General features: G+C 44.5%; 1 protein-coding gene and 1 long non-coding RNA gene across 6 annotated transcripts in view; one reads left to right on the plus strand and one right to left on the minus strand.

Annotated features, from left to right (window-relative positions):
• The window catches only part of LOC135393985 (uncharacterized), a 416,022-nt gene extending 395,257 nt beyond the window's left edge, over nt 1–20,765 (minus strand). For all 5 annotated transcript variants that reach the window (XR_010422737.1, XR_010422736.1, XR_010422735.1 and 2 more), the window contains exon 1: nt 20,607–20,765. This is a non-coding gene — a long non-coding RNA (uncharacterized LOC135393985). The remainder of the gene's footprint in view (nt 1–20,606) is intronic.
• On the plus strand, nt 2,089–6,842 carry LOC135393979 (uncharacterized). The gene is made up of 2 exons (XM_064624391.1): nt 2,089–2,173; nt 4,787–6,842. Exon 2 carries the CDS (start codon nt 4,811–4,813, stop codon nt 6,161–6,163), a length of 1,353 nt encoding a protein of 450 aa, XP_064480461.1. The 5' UTR covers nt 2,089–2,173; nt 4,787–4,810; the 3' UTR covers nt 6,164–6,842.
• Nucleotides 20,766–20,920: the final 155 nt, after the last annotated feature.

Raw genomic sequence — 20,920 nt, forward strand, 5'->3', positions numbered from 1 at the left:
TCCCAGCGTTTCACGAGGGCTTGGATGCCAGCAGCGTAGAAATCCTTACCGGCGCGTAGCAGCCATGATCAGACCGCATTCTTGACCTCGTCGTCGCAGCTGAAGTGGAAGCCCCCAAGGAACGCCTTCAGTGGACCGAAGAGATAGAAATGGCTGGGGGCGAGGTCTGGACTGTCAGGGGGATGTGGCAGCAACTCCCAGCCAAGTTCCTGTAAGGTGCCTGTCGTGAGATGTGCGGTATGCTAGCGTGCATTGTCCTGTAGGAGGAGGACTCATTTGGTGATGAGGCCCGGCTTTTCGAAACTGGAGGTCTTCATGAATGATAGTGTTCAACGTTCCCACAGAAAGGTCCGTCTTTCGAGCCACTTCGAGACATGTTATCCGTCGGTTCTTGAGGGTCAGGCGCTCCACAAGTTGGATGTTCTCAGGAACTCTGAAACTGGGCTCTGAGCCGCCCTGGCCGGGATCGTCCTGCACAGATGTACGGCCGTCTCGGAACCGTTTGCAGCACTCAAACGCTTTGCTGCGGCTAAGTGTATCGTGGCCATACTGAGCCTGAAGTCTTCTGTGAATTTCAGATGACTTTACGCCTTCATTCACGAGAAATTTCATGACAATTCGCTGTTCGATGTGCGCGCTCACCTCGTTGTCGGCCATCTTGTCCAGCACGTGTCTTCTGTTTTGCACAGACCACCACGTGGTGAACGCGGAGGCCTGTCGCGTGTGAAAATGACGAAAAAGAAGTAGCGCGAGCGATTTGTACACTTATCTCAGCAGGAGACAAGTCCCGGTTTGACTTGAACACGCCCGTCGTATTTACACCTATTGAACACCTGTTCGGTTAGGTTGCTTGCAGAAAGCAAATTACACCAAAGCCATCTCGGAGGACAACTTGTACCGTCCCAACAGGGCACTTCATCGCCGATATACAGGGTGCCTTTTTTGTTCGTTACAGGATTTTAGAAAGATACAATAGCTTTCAATCATGATTCGGTTTCTCCCACTCTGCTGTCTCACTTTTATCCGAAAACCCTCATTAAAATGTTCAGAAATTAATTTTAGGTAAAAAGTCATACAGTAGCTTATGAGTATCGAGTATCATGCTTTCACCTGGCGTATAACTAAATGACAAAAATGGTTGTGTTGCTTTCATAACTTTCTATTAAAAAATCTGTAACGAATTAAAAAAAAAACAGCCTGAAGAATGCACGATTGCTGCTTCCAGTGCTGCATGCAAGGTAACGTACATGTAGACGCTAGCATGAAGTACGCGTGGCTACGTACGGCCAGTGATAAGAGGCGTGCAAAACGATAACGGTATGGGTAACAAGAGCAGGCCTATACAAAGAAGCAGGCGCATGACCGCCACAGATAAAATGCAATACACTGGAGGTGCGCGTTTTCGTAAATAGACCTGTGCTAAGCGGTACTCCGCATTGAATGCCCACCTGCAAGCAATCTGTATCTTTTATTTCGTTATTCTGCTTGGATTTGTAATTCAACGTAATCACGAGAAATGGAACGGAATGAACTATGTATGACCAGAAATGTAGTCGTGATTTCTGCTCACATCAAACTTAAACCATGAAAAAAAGAAAAAGAAATGTCTAACGTGGCATTACTTTTAAACAATGCAAAGCGAGTGGGCAAGACAAGTAACAAGCACTGATCAGAGAAATGCACGGAACTCCACACTTATGAAATGTTACACCGCACTGAGTAATGTATCCTCTTCAACCGGTTTCATTGGGGTCCGCACTGAGCAATGCCCGTGTGACTGTTTTCGTGCTCAACTTCCCGCACAAGTTCATCAATACGAAACGCTGCTTTGATTCAAAGAGACGGTTTCCGATCAAGGAACACCCATATTGTGAAAGCAACATTTGCAAACAGAATCGACACAGCAAAGCATTCCTGTTCAATCGAACACACAAACAGCGTCGACATTCGAAACGTGAGAAGAGTCATATCCTGCCTTCTTGGCTGCGTGCCTGAGCCTTCGTGCGACGGACGAGAATTGCCCTCCCGTTGCGTTATCAAAACCACGTGACTAGGCACGTGACGCTCTCTTACTCATGCACAGCAGAGTGTAGGTGTAGATGTTTATGGCAGCGGTTTCCTCGTCGAGCGAATTGTTCGTTGTAGGCGCAGCCACGTCAAGCCTTACTGCTGAGTAAGTTTACTGTCATATGCTTTTTAATGCCGTGTTAACAGTCGGTGACAGACTGAATCGGTGTACTTGATTAGAGACTGTGGACGTCTGCGGAGGTGGACGACGACCAGATGCGGCTGCGGGGACAGTGTTGCTTAGCGGCAAGGGTTTTGGTGTTATGACTTGTAGGGGGGCGGGGGGGGGGGATTTCTAGGGGTGTGTGGTGGATCGTGATGCGTTCACGATAACGGTTCGGGAAACTTGTCATTTTTGATGAGGCAATCGCATAATTTCTGTCACGTGGTTGACATCTTATTGTTTCGATTTCACAATGTCCTTTTTATATTCGCTTCGTTTATGCTTCTGGTCTAATAAAACTTGCTATTGTAGTAACGATGTGGTATTCGATATGCGTTTTTGCATCTCGATTACAAGAACATGAGTGGACGCAGCGTCTTAACTTGAGTAACTCTCTCAGTAGATATGTCGCTTTTTCAGGCATGGAACGCCTACGAAATATCAATTGACCAGTCTTCTTCAGAAAAGGATATCCTTTTCGCTCTCCTTTCTCGTGATGAATTAACACACCCACCAAAGTCCTTCAGCTCTGTTTTGAGACCTTCTATTTACATTGTAAACTGTCCGACACTTTCAATTGTCTCCAAAGCGTCGACCTTAGGTAGTACACTTACACTATATGCATGGAAAACAACACATGATGCCGCTCTCTTGTTCGAACAGCGCGTTACTGCTTGACTAACCACAAGGATGTGCTTCCGTTGGCATACTTCCGTTCTCCCGTTTTGCTCTCTTTGAATTTTCCATTATTATATTTATACTCAACGGATGCCGTACAAAAGCAAACCCCATGCCATAGGAATCAGTTCTTGTTGTACAAAAACAAATAATCGGTACGTTCCTTCCTTACGTCTTTTTGGCATCTCCATTTTTTCTTTTAAAAATCAATCAATCAATCTTTTTGGCATTTTTACGCCAATTACACGTTTGTACCAAACGACATCATGACTTCAGTTACTCATGACTGTGAAGCCAATTTAGCATGCACACCATCTTTTTCATCACAGACTGCGAAGCTGCACTTTGATTGGTTGATTTGTAAAAGAAAAAAAAATGGAGATGTTAGTCTAGAGCCACTCGGGACTGGCTACTCCAGGACGCCTTATTTAGGAAAGAAACGGAAACTACATGAATCTATACACTTTGAAACGGAATGGATGAAAACATCACCACAAAACTTGGCACCGAAAGCAACAGTGTAGGAGAGTCCACGTGCGAAATCTCAATGCACAAAAAACAAAGAGCGTCACAAAGTGTCAAGGAGCTGCACTTTCTTCGTGCAGTGCTGTGCACATTGTCCGATATCTTATCTTACCATCCACACAAACCGCTCATATAATCCTGTTTTTCCCATGCCTGCACTCGTTGCAGTCACAGCTATTTTACTTATTAGTGCGACAACATTAGAACCCCCGAGTTGGAAAAATCATGACTGCCTGTCTCAGGGTGTTAGATATGAGAAGAGAAGTAGATAATAGATGATGATGATGATGATAGGAGAAAAAAATGGAGATGTGAGATGTGGAGTAGATAGTAGAGTTACATAGTAGGTACAGTTGTAGGTATTTTGTCGACAGAAGTAATGTAGTGGTGATAGTGGTAATTTGTGATGATTGGCGATTAATAATGAATGATGAGTAGTGATGCAGTAGTAATTGGTGGTTAGTGATAGTAACAAAAAGGCAGTTAATGATATAAATACTAATTCGTGATAGTTCGTTATAATGGGGATAGTTAGTGATAATAACAGTGAGTGATAGGTAGGAGTGGATAGAGGTGGATAGTGCTGTATAGTGTTAGTGGGTCGGTGCGCGGCCGTCATCAGTTACATTAAGAGAATACGTTTAATATTAACGCATTTCCGCCACATAAAACATAAATCGTCCTGCAATTTTGTCTGTCAGACTTGACTGTTTTTTATCGCTGTTGACTTTTTTTTTCTTGCCATGTACTGTCGCCGTCCACTATTAGGGTCACATACAACGTTGGGCGCTATAATATAATGAAGTAAATTTACACGTCATTCAGTGTTGTTCATCGTAGAATGACGTTTTGGGTTAATTTGCCTGTTGCTCTGTGCACTGAGGCAGCCTCGTCATGGGCATCAAAAAAAGAAAAAAAAGAAAATAATAAATAAATAAATAGAAGGTTGGTGCATGAATTAAAAAGCTGTCTGTATTGCATGATGTGTTCGAGTTCTCCTCACGGAAATTTTAAAGTTTATATAATGTTGGGTGAGGGACGCGGTGGAGAGGGAATATGAAAAGATATACTACCTGTGCGACAGTCCAATGCCCCTTTCCTCCTCAACCTGCTATGGATACACAGCTTGCCTGGCAAGATGCCTAGAAGCGAAACGCTGTTTTCATTTTAAGCACTTTGCCAAACAATATTATAGCACGTTTTCACAAAACAGGGATTCACTGAAATTATAATCGATATATTGTGCATTATGGAAATGGCAATGCTACTCCGATTAGAGCGCCACCTAATGTTTGTGAAGTTCGTATGGAGCTCACACGATGCATCTTTCTGTAATCTATCTCTCTCAACCAGGTCAGTCATACGGGCGCAAAAACAATGGCGACTGCTGCCACGGAGAACGTGACGTTCGTCAAGACCCTTTCCGGATTCACGAAAGAGGTGAATTGGCGACCGACCGAATTCACAACCCCCATTCCACGAATCCGGTGCTGCAATCTGTGTTCCGTGGTTCCCAGAGAAGCTCGGGTCCTACGGTGTTCGCACGTTTTCTGCAAGGCATGTTACGATCGTATCGCCAACTCCGACTTTGTCTGCCCATTGGATGACAAGCACTTCAGCGAAAGTCAAGCGAATGTCATCGAGTTTTCCCAGCTGCAGTTGCTGACACGTGAGGTTCGTTGCTGGAACAGGGGCAACGGTTGCATGTTCGTCGGCCACCTTTCGGATGCACTGGCACATTTTCACGAAGCGTGCGACTTTCACATGGTGACTTGTGCCAAATGTAACAGTTCCGTTGTTCAACGGGAGATACTCGAGCACTACAAGCGTCGATGTGCGGAAGAAAATCCACGTAGAGCTAGGGTGTCTCAGCAAAGGAACCAATCTGGCGAATCTCCTGGACACACGACGCCAGCTTCTGGTCATTCTACGCTAGATAACGTTCTTCAGATAGCCAGGAACATCGAGGGGATGATAAATCAACTCGCCGATAATCAGGCGTCCCTACAAGACAGTCTCAACAACTTCACAGTCAGTACCCGAGACGGTCTGCGAGAGGTGAGTTGCTCGATATTAAATCAAACATCTCAAATCGGCCAAGTGTCTGAAAAGCAAGACGAATTCAATAGCATGTCCAAGAACACCATGACGAACATCGAAGTTTCTTTGAAAGGATTACCCGGAATGCTTCATCACCAAAATCGTTTGAAGAATGTAGCACCACAGACGTTCCACCTTTCGAGCGACAAAGTTTGTTGGCCCATAGAAGACATCATGCGACACATTCAGAATGAAAGCCTACAGAAAATCATGGGCGAGCCTTTCATGCTTGGTGGATATCGAGTACGTCTTACGCTCAAGTTTGACAGAAGCGAATCCGACATGGAAATCTGCTTGTACTTCTCCTTGCGACCAGGCCCAAACGACGCCGATCAGGATTGGCCTTTCATAATACCGTTGAAAATGTCTCTGGTTCCCCCGAATGAGAAAATAAAGGAGAAGAAGCGCCTGATTGACCCCGTAAGTAGTCGGTACCCAGAAATATTCCGTCGGCCTACAGAAGACGTCGATCATGGTGAAGGGGGTTGCATCGTCAAGAGAAGCGAAATGGAGCCATATGTCATCGAGGGTACCCTGCTGGTATGTATAGAGTTGATACGTGACAGAGATGTGCACAACGCTCTGTTTATGGAGGCTGTGGTTGAGGCTGTCGCTGGTTTGTTGAGCTGAGCAAGCATCGCACGTGTACCATTTGGTTTAACGTGTAATGCAACAAGGCATTGCCGATCCTTGGTCACTTGCGTTCCAGCCAGTGGAAGTGGTGTAGCGATGTCGCATAGCAACACCGAAGCCTATATATATTTTTTTTGTGATGTGATGTGATGTGATGTGAATAAAGAAAAAAATGGGGATGTAAGTTTCGACGAAGTCAAACTGGCTACCCCAGTACACTTAATACAGAAAGTTCAATCTGATGATGAGATGATGAAAACGCAAAAGGATGATGTCCAGAGACGAACAGAGATTATAATTGAGTTCAACATGTAGGTCAAAAGTTCAAGAGCTGCGCCCAAGTTAGAGTAAAGTGGCGGAATCACCGGGGGCACACACAGGACACATCACACATTCACAGTGTCATAGGATGTCCATAAGCCCGGTTGCATGCAAAAAGTCTTCAAGTGCCCTTAGCGTCTTGTCGGACGAAGGAGGACCTAATAGTTTCGTGATGTCGAAGGCTCGGGAGTCCAAACGAGAGAGGCTTGTCTCTAATGCCCTTCGAGCATCGACGTACTTCTGACATCTGAGAAGGATGTGTTCTACATCCTCTACAACGCCACACTCACTATTTTTTTTTTTCTCTAAAGTCTCTACTTTGATTTCTTTAATAAACAATGAGCTGATTGTTGCATGTGTGTTTGCAAACGCCGAGTTTTAGTTTGATTATAGAAAAAAAAACGTCTTTTCGCAACGTCTGATTGGACTATCGTGCACAGTGTTTTCCATGGCAAACTTTTTTTCTTCGTCCATATTTCTTCTTGCACCACTTTCTTTTCAGCACGCCATGTTTTGTCATTTAGCTGGTTGGTGCAACAATAGTGGAACGTGCCCTTTCCCGCGTAACACCCCTTGTATTCATATATATATATATATATATATATGCTTCTAAATCAAACGTTCGCATGCCAGTACTGGACAGCTGTTTCGGCCTTCTTGGGCTTCATCAGCAGTACGCAGGCAGCCAACGTTTGAGCGGACGGCGTCAGAAGGTCACGTAACACGTGATTCCTCCCGTCAGGGTGAGCTAACTCACCACTGAAAGCCCAATGCAAAGCCAGTGAAGTATACTAGGGAAAAAAATAGCCGGAGCTTATATATTCATAAATTCATCATTTGTGTAAGGAGCGACCACAAGCTTCAACTTGCTTATATTAAACAAGTGTCATTTTATGAGGTTCATTCTGCTACTTCACCGAACAGAGCACTGTTCATGAAAATAAAACAAACCGGCCTTCCTGCGCAGCCTGTGCTTTCCTGAGCAGACTTCCTTTCCGGACTTCGGCCTCACTTGTACGGGAATCACAGATACAGATAACAGACATCGTCGCAGCCGTTCTGGATTGTGGATGTACTCGTACAGGATATCACATCACGTGTCCTAGGCTCTTACATACAAAATCTACTAAATACACGTTTCCAGTTCTAAATAACACATACACACACATGCATTTAGCATGATGATGTAATGGGCCATCAGTTCTCTTTTGAATGTTGCACAGAAGATTAACGTTTTCCTTCTTTTACAATTACGGTAAATAAGTCTGAGTGACATCCCCATATAGAATGATGCATGTCCAGTCAACAGCACGTTGCTCACTACACCATTCAACCAATCCTTGTCAGCTATGACACAGTCATAATACAGGCGGGAGTGTATACTGTCTACGCTCAAACTCGCGTGAAGCTCTGCTCATCCTGTCGACAGTTCTGCATGTTCCTGGTTGTAGTCGCGGGGGGATCCCGAAATCCCACAGTTTCGAATCCGCAGAGCTCATGTTCCTGTTATCTATATCGTTCCATGAGTATCTATATATACTCATGGAACGATGCGACAGCACCAGAGGACACGTGTTTCGCCGTGTTTGCGGCCCGTCAGCTCTTGGTAGCTGCGCATCGTTCGGGATTGGCAAACCAGGGGCCAATCCCGAACGATGCCCAGCTACCAAGAGCTGAGGAGCCGCAAACACGGCGAAACACGTGTCCTCTGGTGCTGTCAGATCGTTCCATGAGTGTCTGTTTCTCTACGTTCAGCCATAGAAGCCATCTTAACCTGTAAGTCCGCATTTCAAACACGTCTAGCGTAATTTACTTGTTTCTTTAGTGACTTTTTTCCAGGGGTGGGCAGTATTTAAATACATTGTAATTAAAATACTGTTTAAAATATAAATACATGTATTTATATTTTGTATTTAAATACAGACTTGAAAAATGTATTTATAATTATATTTAAATACCAGTTTTCGGGTATTTATTCTTGTAAATACTTGATAAATACTCTTAAATACAGAATATACTGACTCATAACTTAAAGTTGCCCTGCATTTGACCTTTCGGGAAGAAGGGCGAGTTTGGGGCGCAATTATGTCGGGTTTGCGCTAGCATGCGCATGCGACAAACCATTTTAGATGGCGAGTTTTTCACTGTTGTTGCGGACAACGGTCGTGACTACCCGATTACATTGTTCTACGAAGCATCTTCGTCAAATTTAATACAAGCATTTGTTCATCGGCACCTGTGCAGATGCTGTTCTCCTTTGCGAATCCGATTGTACGGCCGAACAGAAGATGCCTAAAAGAAGCAGTCTTTGAGAAATTTCTAATATTAAAATCGCCATGATAATCTAACAAATAAATGCTATTCTTTCTTGCTGATTTATCCTTATGATCATAATTGTTTCTGTAATTCCAGATGACATCTTCCTCACAGTATTTATGGTAGTAGTTACGGTATTTAAATACCGTATTTATATTTTGTATTTAAATACTCATGTTGAAAACTATTTATGAAGAGTATTTAAATACCCCTGTCAACAAAGTATTTTGTATTTATATTTAAATACTCAAAAAATGTATTTATGCCCATCCCTGCTTTTTTTCCTGCTTAATTTCTTCATAAAGCTAAAGGAGACGGAAAAGGAGGATTACGTTCTGCGAGTTCGGTTTTCGTTGTCGTTACCACCCTTGAATTTCGTTTCCGTTTCGGCTTTTGATAATACTAACGAAAATAATTTTGTTTCTGTTTTTAGTTTCGTTCCCTGCGGTATTCGGGTATTTAACGTTTCCATTACCGTTTCCAGTAAGAAACCCTGGCCCTGATTGTGCTTTTCTGTCTTTATAGTGCTTTCTGTATGTTTGGACCATTGCTTGTCCCTGATGGCGGTGGTGGTGCTAAACAGTGGTTTACCCAGAATTTCGTCCTTTTTTTTTTTGGTGGGGGAGTTCCGGGGGGGCTCCGCGAGGGTCTCTCTACATGCTTTTGACGAAATATTGCGCAATGTCACAAATTTGACATTTTACACACTTTTGGACATTTCTGGACACCATCGGACTTCGATCGTTATTGTGAAGGGGCTCGTTATTTTATTCCCCACATCCCCACCAGCAATTTTCCAAGTTAAAGTCCAAATTTAAGTTGTTGTTAGGGAGGTCCTCTGCAGATTTTCGGGGGTGTCAGGGCGATGTAGGAGGGTTGTGGTTAAATCGGTGGTGGTAACGAAAGAGCTCGCCTCACAGAGGTAGGCAACGTCACAACTAACATCCTGGGGGAATGTGCGTCCTGGGCAGACTTCTAAGGGAACTGTGCCGACGTATATCTGACAGCGTCTGAGGAAAACTCAGGAAAACCCCCAGACAGCACAGCGTGCACCGGGATTCGAACCCGGGTACCTCCCAGTCTCGACATGGCGTGGCCAGCACGCTAACCACTGAGCCATATGAGCTGGTGCATTGCTTGTCCCACAGTTTCATAGTGCCAGAGCACGCCAGAGCCTTCGTATCGCAATACGCGAATAAACTGCTTGCCACAAATGCGCGTGCGATCGTTCAGAACACGTCAACGTCCTCAAATACCCCATTTAGGGCCTTCATCTTTGAATACCTCCACAGATTGGAGCCCGGCAACTCCTCATCGGAGCACTGGTCTTGTTAGCGATTGGCGAAAGAAGAGAAGAAATCTAGTAGCAGCAAATCCCGCAGATTAAATAATAATAAGTCTTTCTATTCACGCGATGGCGGGACGGGTAACCGAAAATGAAAACGTTTTCGGCGCCGATCGTCGAATAATATATAACGGCGTATTTTTTGCTGAGCCACGTGAAAGCCTCACGAATTCGTAATATGGTAATTTAAAGTTGGAGGATTTGAATCCCCAACTCCTGCCCGCGCTTTTCGCGCTCATAAGAGAAATATCATACGAAAAATAAAAAAATGCCTTCGTGGTATAGGGAAATGGAAGATCCACACTTCTGAAGCACATCCATGACGAAATATGTACTTTTTTTTTCTTTTTCAATTTCGCGTTGTACCAGCGTTTAATTAAAAATGAATTAGAGCAGATGGGGAATTAAGGCTTCATTTCTTTCATGTTGACTGTATTTTTAAGTTACGGGGACTAGAGCGATGTTTATGAATTCTGATTAGTTTTATGATGACATTTGCCAAATGATTGAATAATTTTTTGTGTTTGCGCACTCGGACTAGATTGAGAGACATGTACCTCAATTGCGCATGCAGGATAAATTTTTTGTCCTTAATTACAATAAAACTATTGAATTAGTACATGTAGGAGCAGCACAAATGTACCACTCATGTCTTTTTTTTTTCTCTCTTATGCATATTTAGAGTCACAGATAAAATGGCAAGCAAGCAGGTGAGCTGGTGATGACTGACATCCATAGTCAAAACTCTGAGACTGAGGGATATACTTGTGTGGTGTCGTTTGTGTGTCCCTCAGTCTCAGGATTTTGGTAATGGATACTTTTAGTGATAGGAAGTGTTCCGGACGCTCTGCTTGGTTAAGAAACGATCTGTACGTTTAATAGCTCGAGGCATAAGGTATTCACATCATCACCACCGCCACCAGTTGTAGACACATTCGTTTACAATTACATCAACATATTTTAACGTGTTACGATTACTTCGTGAGAGCTTTGTGCATCATTGCCGACATGTTTGTCCGGCTGATCGTAAATGCCCCTGTGGAGTAGGACACGAAAGAATAGGAGGGGGCATGCTAGGGGGGGGTCTGATTAAATCACTTGACTTACATTCTATCGGCATATAGACACATTCACTAGGAGGCTTTTGTTTGAGGATTCCTCAGGTGTCCATCCACGTTGACGACCTCAAATGTAAGCACGATGCCCGTTTTTTAGCTCAACAGCGCAAGCTTCACAAGCCACACATTTTAATTGTGCTTCCTTTCATTATCTTTCTTGTTGTTATTCCCATTGTTTCATAACAGAGCCTCCCCTTTACTGAAGTTATTACGCAGCAGGGATGGGCATAAATACATTTTTTAGTATTTAAGTATAAATACAAAATACTTCATTGAAAGGAGTATTTAAATACACTTCATAAATACTTTTCAACATGAGTATTTAAATACGAAATATAAATACAGTATTTAAATACCGTAACGACTACCATAAATAGTTTGAGGAAGATGTCATCTGGAATTACAGAAACAACGATAATCATAACAACAAATCAGCAAGGAACAATATCATTTATTTGTTAGATTATCATGGTGGTTCCAATATTAAAAGTTTCTCGAAGACTGCACCTTTAGACATTTTCTGTTCGGCCGTACAATCAGATTCGCAAACAAGAACAGAATCTCCACAGGTGCCGATGAACAAAGGCTTGTATTAGATTTGACGAAGATGCTTCGTACAACAAGGTAATCGGGTAGTCGTCACCGTTGTCTGCAACAACAGTGAAAACCTCGAAATCTAAAATGACTTGTCGCATGCACATGCTATAGCGCAAACACGGCATAACTGCACCCCATACTCACCCTTCTTCCCGAAAGGTCAGATGCAGGGCAACTTCAAGATATCAGTCAGTATATTCTGTATTTAGGAGTATTTATAAAGTATTTACAAGAATAAATAGCCAAAAATTGGTATTTAAATATAGGTATAAATACATTTTTCTAGTCTGTATTTAAATACAAAATATAAATACATGTATTTATATTTTAAATAGTATTTTAATTACAATGTATTTAAATACTGCCCATCCCTGTTACGCAGGTTCATTTCGAAGGCGATGTTAAGTACCAATTGCGCAAATAATGCAAACGGCAGGTGGAAATAAATAAATATGTTGTTGTTGTTGTTGTTGTTATTGGTTGGTTAAATAACAAGGGGAGGTTGAATTCGCAAGCGCAAACGGTACGATCGCACCACAGAATGTGCGAGCATCTAAGGAGCAAGGTAAGTCATGGCTAGCTGTACGGCTACCAGCCCTGCTGTCGTCGATGATGCCCTGTGAGACAATCGTGCTATGCCTCCCCTCTTGTGCTCTGGTATTACAAATGCAGAGGCGGACCCGGGTATAAATAAATATCTTTGTACATGACCTATGCGCCGTTGGATAGCGTGCGTCAACATTTCCAGCGCGTGTAGCTCGGCAAACAAAACAACAACAACAACAACAACTTTATTTCAGGATGATGGGTGGGGAGTTTCATCGCCGGGGGCGATGCTCTACCCCATTGCTGGAGGTGAAGCGGGGAATGAAGGAATGGGTCCCGTTACAATGAGGATCGAAGTCCTGTGGCGTCCAAAAAGGCGAAGAGAGCCTTGAGGACAGAGCGTTGGTGAGCTGGATGCGGCCAGGGGCCAAGCAATTTTGTGAGAGAGAGGGGACGGGAGTCTAGCTCGTTGAGGGAGGCGGAGAGTACGGACACAAGCCTTCTTGCTACTGAGGCGAGTCCGCATAGTGATATATGACCTTTGAAAACAATTAAATAAATAAAAAATATAGATAGAATTATTATTATTATTGTTATTATTACTATTATTATGATTATTATTATTCTGTCGGAGAGTGTGTTATGTGCCTAGTATTTTCAACCTTTTGCCAACGGATTTCTACTTGGTTCAATCGAAATCTGAGCTTAAAAAGGTCGATCTCACGCAGACTCTTTTTTTTCTGTATATAACGTCTGTTCCTGTTCGTCTTTCATGTAAATATTTTGCTTATAGTGTAATTGCTGCTGATTGCCCCAGACCCAGTGTCACAAGCCACTGTCGGCCTAGGCGGGTCTGTTATGTTCTTGATTGCTGAATGTGGATAAAAAATTGTTATTATTATTATCGTTATCACCGTTATTATTATTATTATTATTATCGTTAGCATCGTTATTATTATTATTATTATTATTATTATTATTTCAGTCCCTCGCGCCTTTAGCGTAAATATTGCGCTTGCTCAAACAAGCCGTGCTCACATAAAGCTCTCTTGTCAAAGCATAATTCACCTTCGTGAGACCAAGAGATGAAGGCAAAACTACGTTCCTTTACAGAAAAGGCATTTGCATATACTAGCGTTCCGAAACTTTTGGTGCCGTCAGCTCCACAAGAACCTGGAGCAACTCTCCGCAACAGCCCAGCTCGACGTACCTCGCAAACACAATTAACCCGTTCGCGAAGTAATCACATCAACGAGGCATAAATCTCGCGACACGCAACCAAACAAAACGCCCCTAAGGCCCTTCCACCACCCCTAACGGGAAGAAGGCAGACGACAAAAACGAATTCCACATTGAGACCTGCAACAACACAATGGCGGATAATTGAAATGAACTCCGAAAAGCTGGAAGAAAAAAAAAAGCGGAATAAATAACCCTTTGGTGCGGAGAGAATCAGAAAGGAAAAAGCCCTAACTGTCCTGTTTTTCTCCAAAGTTTATTGTGTCTGGGAGGCAGAAAGGCAGCTCTCTCTCTATTGTGAAACCCCTTTGTGCCTTCCTACCTTCGGTGCAACGGAGCGATCAGGTTTCCCCTGATTTGATTTTTCAATTAACGCAGATAGACGACAACAATAACACGACCCCGAGGCTCTGTCGAGAAACAAAAGGGTGGGGGGTTATTCGCATTCTCTTGGCGCTGTGTGCGAAACGGCGTGCTTTCAGGTCGTGATATTCTCAACGGGAAAGTTGCACAGCCCATAGTATACCACACAAACGCAAAAAGAAAAAGAAAAATAGAGAGAAAGAAGAATAAGAGACCGAAGCGTAAGCGGCTCCTTTTTGGAAATCGATTTGACGACTGACTATGTGGAAACCGAGTTAAACATCCATGCTATAAATTAACCTTCGCCTGTGCACCAGATTTCTTGACCGTCTTCTGCAAACTTTGTATGCGATACGCAAAATTAATTTGACCCGGAGCTTGCCTCTACTTTCCCGACATCGTTCCCTAGGCCGTTTGCGTCAGTTTACCACCGGCTCCGCTTCAATGTGCCCTACAGCCGACGTCTTCCTCACAGGCTTGGAATAGCAGATTCACCCATCTGTGGCACCTGTGGGACTGTTGAGGACACTGAACACATCTTATTATCCTGTCTACGGTATCAGCAGCACAGATTATATATACAAGCTTCTTTAGCTCGGCTGGATGGCAGATCCTTCGATGTTGTTAAGGTTCGGGGCCCTTGGTCACCCGACCATCAGTTCCATGCCATGCAGGCATTTGCGCGATTTTGCGCGGACTCCAAGTTGGTGGACACAGTGTGCGTGGACAGTGTATGTGAGTGACTCACTGAGTGAGTGAGTTCTTGAGTATTTCAAGATTTTTCTCCGGGACACTGGTCTCCTCTCTACCCTATAATCTGCCTGCGTACCTGTGTGCTGTGTGTGTATTTTTGTGTGCTGTGGTTTTGCCTACCGTTCTGATGTCATACTGACTCCACTGCCTATCCCTATTTAGCATCGTTCATCACCTCATCATCAGGACACATCACATCCTGCCCCATTGTGCCTTGGGGTAGTGGGCCGCACCTTAAGTGGCGAATTTCCCCATTCATTATCATTAACTTATTTGTTGTTGTTGACTCACTGAGTGTCTTTGCCACTCATTGTTCTAATTGTAGTTAGCCATTTTTGTGTGTGTCTTGTTTTTCTAAGTGATCTGGAGTAGCCGGCTCTCGTAATGAGTGCCTATTTATCCATTTTTTCTTATCAACTCAACTCAGTTTGTGCAAGAGCCCCTAAACGAAAACCATGATATTCCAAGCGGGTGAAAATTAGGGGAACACGAACCAAGTACCTGCTCCCGTGTCGCTCAGTGGCTATACGATGATCGCCTTCCTCGCCGAGACTGGTAGGCGACCCGGGATCCAATCCTGCGCCGCCTGCGCTGTCTGGGCGTTTTTCCTGGGTTTTCGCATCAGAGGCTTTAACACAAATGTCGACACAGTTCCTTGTGAAGTTGGTCCAGGACGGACAATTCATCCGAGCAACACGCCGCCACACCGGTAGGCAGATCGCTCGGAAATAGCACACCGCCACGAGCAACGTTCCAGCCTAAATTTTCGGAGACGCTTTTGTGGAAGGACTTTGGTTTCAGTATGTCGAGTCTGTACAAGCAAGCAAGCTCCACAATATGAATATTTAATTGCTGTAAAAAAACACATAATAACTCGCATAATAGCTAAACTTCAGTTGCAGTTTTACCTCGCAAAATTCAATTTTTAATTTTAATGAGCTCCTCACAACTAAAGCTTCGAATTATTTGCCACATACCCGAGAGGGTTGTTGTTGTTGTTGCTGTTTTTAAGTGTTGAGAGAGGGATGCTTCACGTGCTACGAACGTATCAACGAAATGCACATTCCGCATCACAAATGCGAAGGGGTCTCGCCCTTTAAGGTCGACCTGTCTGTAATAAACAGAACCGGGCTGCTGAAGGATCCCCCGTTGTAACAAGAACCACGTTCACTCCTAGCTGCTAATTTGCTTAAGCTAACAGTCGTTGTCACGTTCTAACGCAGAAGAAACCCACAGCGCGGTATGGCTCATAGCGTACATGCGCGGTGCGCGAACTCGCAATTTGTTCAAATAAACATTCGGGGGCAGAAGCATTAATTGCGTTTGGAAGCCGGCTCTCTTTGTTCCTGCGCACTCCTAGTGTTCTGTATGACGACGTCACGACACCCCGAATAATTTAACGTGTAGCGTCGGGCTCGAAAAAGATGGGGGAATGCTGCACACGTGCCTCTCAGGCAGAGAAGGGTTAGAAGGAAATTCGAAGCGTAAACCATTTGTCTTACTGTTTATGGAGGGAGCAGAGGTTCAATGAGGCCTGTGACAATAGTGAATTTAAGTATAACGTACGCTGTCGCCTTCGCGTACGTAATGGATAGCGAGGTGATTCTGCGCAATGCGCAAAGCTTTGCTTGTGTCTTGCGCGTGCGCAAAACCACCAACGCTATCTCTTACGTACGCAAAGGCGATAGCGTACGATGCACTAAAACTCACTATTGAAGAATAGGGTAGCATCATTCACAAATGCAGCGCAACGTTACCAAGTAAAACACCGATATAAAACCTCGGTCTAAGAAATCTCGTAGAACAAAAGCAACTGCAACATCCTGTGAATTATAGCTGTGACAAGATGACATCTCGTCGAATATGCCGTGAAGACACACTGCTCAAAAGAACAGATTTGTATACGTTACTAAAAAAAAACAGTAATTGATTACCGTTACCCCGTACGAAAATGTAGAAAAATGTAATTTTTTGCCGTTACAAATTATTCGCCGGAAAAAATAATGAGGTAACGTCTAGAAAAGTAACGCGTTACTTTGCCAATTACTTTGGATATCTGAGAGGAAAAGTACAAACAGAAGCGTATGAGCGTCGTCGTGGTTATTAACCGGGAGCGTACTGTATTTTTTCTTGAGGGACGCAAATCAGGCATTTGAAGAAAACGTTGTTTCTGTCCTTTCTCTCCACCGCTCTGAGCATGTCAGAGAGCTCAGGCCACGGCGACAATTCATTACAAATCGTCGATATCGTTGTGACATCGACAGTATTCCGCACAAGACTCACAGAGCTCATGAATGCACAAGAGTGGCAATAGGTTATCGGGGTCGAGACTTCTGTGCGCTCTGTGCATCTCACATAGTGACAAAAGTGTCCCAACTGGGATTGATTGATAATTGATTATTTAAAAGAAAACCAGGGAGAAACTGAACTTGTCTCCTGACTAGTTCCGCTACTCCCAAAACAAAACAACAAACAAACAACCCAAAACAAACATACATACATCGTACATTCCCCATCCCCAACAATTAGTCACAACTGGGACTCCAACAAATGACTCATCATGTTCATGGTACAGCTACAGTCCAAGTGTCCAACCTACTGTATTCAGGGGGGGGGGGGGGGGGATGTGTTTATTAGACGAAAAGGGGAAAAAAAACGGGGAAAGGCTGTATGCAGGCTGGAATACGGAACGGTAGTCTACATGAATGGGGAGAGGACAGTGGAGTCGAAAATACACTACGCGTGCGGAACACTGTGGCATTTGACCTCGGGTGAGAAACTGTTGCGAAAGAAAAATATTGGAGATAAGACCGCTGTCTTGGAATTTAGAGATGGCAGTTCGTTTTGTCTTCCGAACAATGTGGATCCTTTGGTCTCAAAGTAATCGATTACTTGGTAATTGATTACTGAAAATTGTGATTGAATTACTCAAAAAATTACTTGGCCGGAAAAGTAATCTATTACGCTACAAATTCCTCAGAAAAGTAATTGAATACTATTAACGCAATTAGCCGTTCCGCACAAGTAGGGATAACTGAAGAATGGTTGTTGGTGAAGGGCCACGAACTACTGTGTGGGATTATATTTTCATGCCTTCACGAATGGGATTGTGTACCGCTGTAATTCTCTATCAGGTCACTAAAATGCTGCAGCCTGAACCCGTAGTGCGCGTAGACCTAACCTGACCTGATCATTGACCTAACCTCCGAGTTTGTGAGTGCTACACTGTCCTTGGGCAAACTCCGACCACTGCAGGGCGCACTGTAATATTGCAGTGGATCCCCGGACATGTCGGTATCAGCCCCAACGAAGAAGCAGACAGAGCCGCATTGAGCGCCCATCAGCACGCAGCTTTTTCCCCGATAATGACGTCGTCGGGCGACCGAAGACACCTCCTCTCGACACTCACCGGTCCCAAGATGAAGGCTCAGTGGGAACACGACATAGCTCACTCCCTTCTCTCTGATGTAGACCCCACGCTTTCTCTCGTCCTTCCTCCGCGACTACCGCGCCCCTTAACTGCTCTCTTCCACCGCATGAGGCTCAACGTTGCCTTTACACCTGCCTTTCAACACCGTCTCGGCTCCACCTCGTCTTCCCTCTGCCCCACTTGTGGAGTACACGGCGACCTGAGCCACGTCATCCTAGCTTGTGGGCAATACCACCACGAGCGTGCACTAACGGAAGTCTCTATGCAACGCATTCACAAGCAGCGAAGATCTTCGGTCTGTGGTCGAACGCTGCCTACCAGACGCAGGGCCTTCGTCTTCTGGCGGAGTACTTGTGCTCCACCGGTCTGGCGACGGCTCTTTGAAAGCCCCTATCATCATCATCCCTTCATCCTCTCCCAACGCGAAATAGGGCAGTGTACCGCCTCAGCGGCGGTGAATCGCCCACCCCATCACCATCCAATGTATGTGTGTGGGGGCAAACTCATCGCTGCAGCGTTTGACTATCGAAGTTCTTGGACATTTCCTCGACACAGGACAGACCCCTCTTATGTATCTGAACCGTGTCATACGATCCTGTCAATGCTGGTTAGATTTGGGTGTATCACACGAACTGGACCCCCTGATTCCATTTTGACAGCACCGATAGGGCAATCTGCTGGATGTTAACAACACACCAATGCAGAGTAGCAGGTCATATTTTTTTACGGATAGAACTGCGTCTTCCTCCTTATAAGGTATGGGACTATGGGGAAGGTTAAATGCGAATTGAGCTTCGCATAAGATGTAACCCAGCGAAGAGCAGAAAAGCATAAATTTAAAGCGATGTATCAGCGTGGTTCATGTACTATTTTCATAGATGCAGTTTTTAATGTTACGTTTTTAGTTCAGCATAGCTCGCCTTTCATTATAATGCTTTCCATCTCTTCCGTTTATTCCAAAAGGGATATATGAACGGGTTTTCAGAAAGCTGAGAACGTGAAGAAAAACAATGTACAAGTTTCCGGCGATGCAGAATCAAAAATAACAAAGACAGTTAAGAGCATCAACTGTTTACTATATACATTAAAGACAAGACTTTCGGCAGGAACATTGAGGGGGTTCCTCAGTGGCATCCTCAATAGCTTCGTAGTGCTTCGGGCACGCGTTACTGTACTCAAGGCTACTCGTGCGCAGAGCACTGGCAAAGCTTTTGAGGACGGCACTGAGGAAATCTCCTCAACGTTCGCGCAAGCGTGCCCTCACTGTATTGATATGACGAGACGTGCTGTTTGATATGGTGTAATGGCAAGTGTGTGGCAAAGTGTGTTAAGAGTGTCAACGTGGTGCCAGTACTACATCTCTGAATTTGGATACGATACGACATGTTGCATGGTTTACGATGGCTTAAATCATTGAAGTCGTCACCAAAGTGTGTGATCACACATGGCGATGCAGCCACGTTGAGTAGCAGCTGAAAATATTGTAATTCAGGTAGCAAAATAATATCTTGTCAGGTAAACGTGGCGTGTACCGTACGTATGTCTATGGGGCTATTGGAACAGAATTGGAAAAAGCTATGTAGTATACTTCTGTAAATAATGGTTACTGCGTGAAGAAAATCGATCGGTATGTTCGATATGTTCAATATATTCTGCTAGCAAAAAGAAAAAAAGAGAAGAAGAAAGGAAAGGGAAGCGCCGTTTGATTGACAACATTTCTGAACAGCAATAAACGTAGCTTGTGTTCAAGTCCCATCCCTAACAGAAGGTTTACGAGCATGTCCCTAGAGTCTCAGCAGCCCCACTGCCTAAACGCCGTGAAGTCTATGAAGGAGGCAGTCACAATAAAGTTCAAACGGCTAGAAGCATCGAATCTTAGAGACAAGCTCTCGTGAAGCTTGAATGCAGATTCTACACGAAACGAAAGCCTGTCGTTAAGACTAGATGCTCGTACCCGTCCGAATTTCATTCCGACTATGGTCCCACTACTGCCAGAGTTCCACCAGGAGCACTTTCTGAGTTTCTCTCTTGCGAACTATCTGTTACCAGGGGAAGACGTGTACGCATGTACGGGAGGCGAGAGAAGTGATAAAGGCCATGGCCAGACACACGCGATAAGAAAATGGTGTTGCCGTGGGGCAGAAAGGAGAACCACACCCGGGCATACCCCCCCCCCCCTCCATACACACTCAAGCACATAGTGGTTTGTGCAACCGGCTTCACATCTCTTCACCAGTTTCCCGAACCGCTTTACGGGTCACAGCTGATGCATCGCGTTGTAGACTGGAATATTTCACCGAGCCGAATGTGCCTCTTCCCACACTGAGTTGAAGCACGTGAATTGGAGCAGACAGATACGGCCCTTCTCGGGGAAGGTTAACGTCTCGGTTCTCTGTTACGCACTTAACTTACCTTGTGATCGCTGCACAAGTGTTCCAGATAGTCCAATGGACGAAATTTCCAGAGGTCAGTTGTAGCACAGTTCATTCTTAGCGCGCACAGACGCATCCACGGCAAGGAACACATGAAAAAAGTACCGCCACACCGAAGAAGCGCGCGTCCCGCACTCAGACCAACCCAAACTGTATCAAAACCTCTTGGAATGTCCCGGCGAGACGCGCTGGTGAACTTGATAATCAAAGCGCTTATCAGGCCACGTGCGGGAGATGCGGGGTCCATGAAAACTACCTCGTCATCACGTGAACGTTATTTCGGTGGGGCACTGC

The sequence above is a fragment of the Ornithodoros turicata genome, chromosome 5, assembly GCF_037126465.1.
Source record: "Ornithodoros turicata isolate Travis chromosome 5, ASM3712646v1, whole genome shotgun sequence".
Taxonomy (NCBI): Eukaryota; Metazoa; Arthropoda; class Arachnida; order Ixodida; family Argasidae; genus Ornithodoros; species Ornithodoros turicata.

Bases quoted from the DNA above. Each gene is read 5' to 3' on its own strand.
- LOC135393979 (XM_064624391.1), top strand. From the start codon at position 4,811: ATGGCGACTGCTGCCACGGAGAACGTGACGTTCGTCAAGACCCTTTCC.